This window comes from Tetrahymena thermophila (assembly GCF_000189635.1).
Source record: "Tetrahymena thermophila SB210 genomic scaffold scf_8254705, whole genome shotgun sequence".
NCBI classification, from domain to species: Eukaryota; Ciliophora; class Oligohymenophorea; order Hymenostomatida; family Tetrahymenidae; genus Tetrahymena; species Tetrahymena thermophila.
Window position 1 is genome coordinate 80,228 of NW_002476470.1, and position 3,789 is coordinate 84,016.

General features: G+C 21.1%; 1 protein-coding gene across 1 annotated transcript; it reads left to right on the plus strand. All coding sequences in view use genetic code 6, as the record gives it.

Annotated features, from left to right (window-relative positions):
- Positions 1-2,574: 2,574 nt before the first annotated feature.
- TTHERM_01137220 (hypothetical protein) lies at positions 2,575-3,504 on the plus strand (the record flags this gene model as incomplete). Its single annotated transcript, XM_001012536.1, has 1 exon — positions 2,575-3,504. One exon carries the CDS (start codon positions 2,575-2,577, stop codon positions 3,502-3,504), a length of 930 nt encoding a protein of 309 aa, XP_001012536.1.
- Positions 3,505-3,789: the final 285 nt, after the last annotated feature.

Consider the following 3,789-nt stretch of genomic DNA (forward strand, 5'->3'; position numbering starts at 1 on the left):
AAGCCATTTTTTTATATCTAAAAATTTCTTAATAATTATGTAGATGCTATTATTTTTATATTTATTTATTACTTTGTAATTTTGCCATGATATAAATTTTAAATATTATCATTTATATTTTTTATAAAAAAATCTAGCTTTTTTGTCCAAACATAGATTGGTAAAGGTGAATTATATCTTAAGCCTACTCACCATTAATTTGATAAAGTTTAAATTGAATATATTAGACATCAAGATATTTATTTATTAATGTAATAAAAAATATTTGTAATATTGATTTGTTTATATTACTATTTATATACAATAATTTATCACTGGAGATAAACAAAGAATCTTACTATAGCTAAATAAGTTCATATAATGTTATTTATTAAATGTTTATCTTAATTTTTCTTGATTTTTATTTATATCAATTTTTCATTCTTAAGATAAATTAAATATATTCTCTAATCTATGTTAGTTAATATACAATATTTATTTTTTTTATTACTTCGGTTTGATTTATTGTCTTTCATTTATTGCTTACTTACTAATAAGAAGGTTAAGAGTGTAAATAATTTTTAAAAAGTTTAAATTGATCTTCTAAATATAAAAAATAATTTCTTAATTTAATAGATAAGGTATTAATTATAATTTTTAATACATCTTTGAGAACTATAAAATATTTTTATTTATTTATTTATTTAGTTAGTTTGTTAGTTATTATTTAAAGGATGGATCAGTATTTAAGAATAATATCTTTCTTTTTTTAAATTTTAATTTTTAACTGAGTTGTCTCAAAGTTTATTTCTTTTTATCATTTCGGTTTGATTTATTACCATTCATTCATTAATTCATTGATTACTGACTTACTAATAAGAAGGCTAAGAGTGTAAATAATTTTAAAAAAATTTAAATTGATTTAAAAAATAAATTACTTATTTAATTTAATAGATAAGGTATTATTTAAATTTTTTAATACATCTTTTAGGATTAGAAAATATTTTTATTTATTTATTTATTTGGTTAGTTATTATTTATAAAATTATTTAAAGGATGAATCAGTATTTTAAGAGGCATATCTTTCTTTTTTTTAATTTATATTTTTAACTGTATTTTACACAAATTTTATTCTACAATTAATTGTATTTTAATTAAAATATCTTAATTATTTTTTACTTTTATCTTAGTCCTAGCAAAATAAATAAATAATTAAAAATCTACAGAACATTCATTACTTCTTTATTATATTTGAAACAGAGTTAGTTATTGAAAATAATATTTAGTTATATAGCATAATCAAGAAACCAAATTTATTTATTTTTTTGCAAATTATGTTACAATCAATTAAATAAATTTATTCTGATATTTATAATTAATTAGAATTTCAAATAAATACTTTTTATTTTTTATCCAACATATACTTACTTGCTTTTTTTTTGAGAAATATAGAAACAAAATTAATTTACACTTTTTTCCAGAAAAAAACATATTTTAATAAATTTATTTTAATTTTTTTATTCTTTTTTCCTTTCATCTAAATACTTATTTGATGGTATTACTGATGTCAGTCAATATACATTTCATATTTAAATAATTCCTACTGATGCTAAAATGTTGCAATTCTTATTAATTAATTAATTTACTTTATAGCTATTTTATAATGGTTTTATTTTGCTCAAGTAAAGTCTCCTCTATCTTTTGTTTAGATTCATCTGTTAGTATTTGGAGTTGGCATAATTAAATTCATTGAATTTTCTGATTATTTTAGAATATGTACACTTAGAATCTCCTACTATTTATTTCATATGAAGATCATAAATTTATATCAAAAGTTATTTTTTAGATAAAAAAATTATGTACTTGATCAATCACTCATTTATTAATTGTGATTAAGAATTTTTTAAATAGTATTGCTATATTTTTTTATCAGTTTTAACCTTAACATAACCCTGATTTATTTATTTATGGTTTCAGCATGAATACATAAATCATTCATTTTTATAAACTAAATAGGTTGATTGAGTTACTGAATATTTATATATATAATTTTGATAATATAGCAAATATCTATTGAAGTTCAATAATTGCTGAATTATATTTCAATCACTTTGAATTCAAATTTATTATTTATTTTAATCAATAAAACAAAGTAGAATCTTTTTTTATATAATTTCGGATAATAAATATTGGTTGGTTAATTTAATTGAATTGGATAATCCAATAAAATAAGAAATAATGTTAATTTATTTTTAATCTATTAAAATATGATTTTCAATGATGTTTTAAACAATTGAACTTAAAACATTTAGTCTTATAAATAATAAACTGGTATTTTTTTTAAGATATAATTTTAATATAAAGAAATATTTTAACTTTAGTTTGTTTTTTTTTGCTCTATTTAAAATACTAAATTTGAAGCATTTTTATTATTTTATTCGAGCTTTTTGTCATTTAGTAGAAATGGTGACTGTACTTAAAGCTATTACTTTTAATTATTATTTTTTATTACTTTGGTGGTTATCGTAAATGGCTACTAATTTTTATCCTATTAAAAATGAAATAAACCAGCTAATTGTAATGTGAAGACTAAATATGCTTAGTAAACCCAAGGCACTTCCAGGACAAAGTCCTCCAAAACCCCACGACAAGCCAAATATTATTGAACCAATTATTAAGCGCAAATCAATTTTAGCATTTTGTGGTAGACTTAAAGATTTGCTCAAAATAGGCTGCTTTTTCTTGAGAATAACAAAATTAAATGATAGCAGATTTAAAAAGATAGCTGTTCCAAGTAGGACCATAAGAGAAGGATCCCAATTTTCAACTAGAGATAAAAATCCGTAGATTTTAGACCTTCTAAACATCCCACCAAAGCCAAGTCCTAGACAGAAGATAATAGAAGTGAAGAGTCCTACAAAAACTTCACTCTTTTTCTTAGCAAAATTTGAGAAAATCAAAAGAACTATGATCATTATAAAGCTAAGAGCTAAGACGAAATAAGCGATTATTTAATAATCTAAATACTAAGTTATATCTACTTAACTATCTTCTAAGAAGGGGACATAATATCTAAATGTGAATATTAAAAAGCCAGAAACCATAAAAAGTAAAATTGAGCACCAACTTCTTTTTGAAAAGCGTGGAAGACCACATACTCCATGTCCGCTTGTACAACCGTTAGCCATTTTAGTACCAATCCCTGCAAAAAATCCAGCTATAATAAATCCTGCATAATTAAGATTAGCTACCATTAAATCTAGAGAATCAAACATAGCAAACGAAGAGTTAAAAATGGGTTAAAACCTAAATATTAAAAACAAAACAGAGGCTGTAGCTAAAAAGCCAAAAAGAAATGTAGCTTTCCAATAGAATTGCTCAATTTATAGGTTAAATACTGAAAATAAAATGCCTGAAATACCAGTGACTCTGCCCTTCATAATCAGATTAAAGGTAGTTGCGAGACTTATTAAAATTCCTCCAATAAGAGCAAATAATAAATCTACTCCTTAAACCATTGATTGAAGAATGAATGAATGCTAAATTATTTAGATTTTATTTTGATAAACAAAATATTTTAATAATTAATTAATAAATTAATTGATGATTAATATTTATATAAATTATCAAATACCATTTTTATATTACGATTACTCAAAATTAATTGATTAAGAGCTAACTAACTTAACAAATTTCGAATTATTAATTTGTTTACATCTAACAATAATTTTTTTACATTCTTGAAATGTATCAAAATATAGATGACAATATATATTAACTTACTTGCCTGCCAATTAATTTTACTATTTT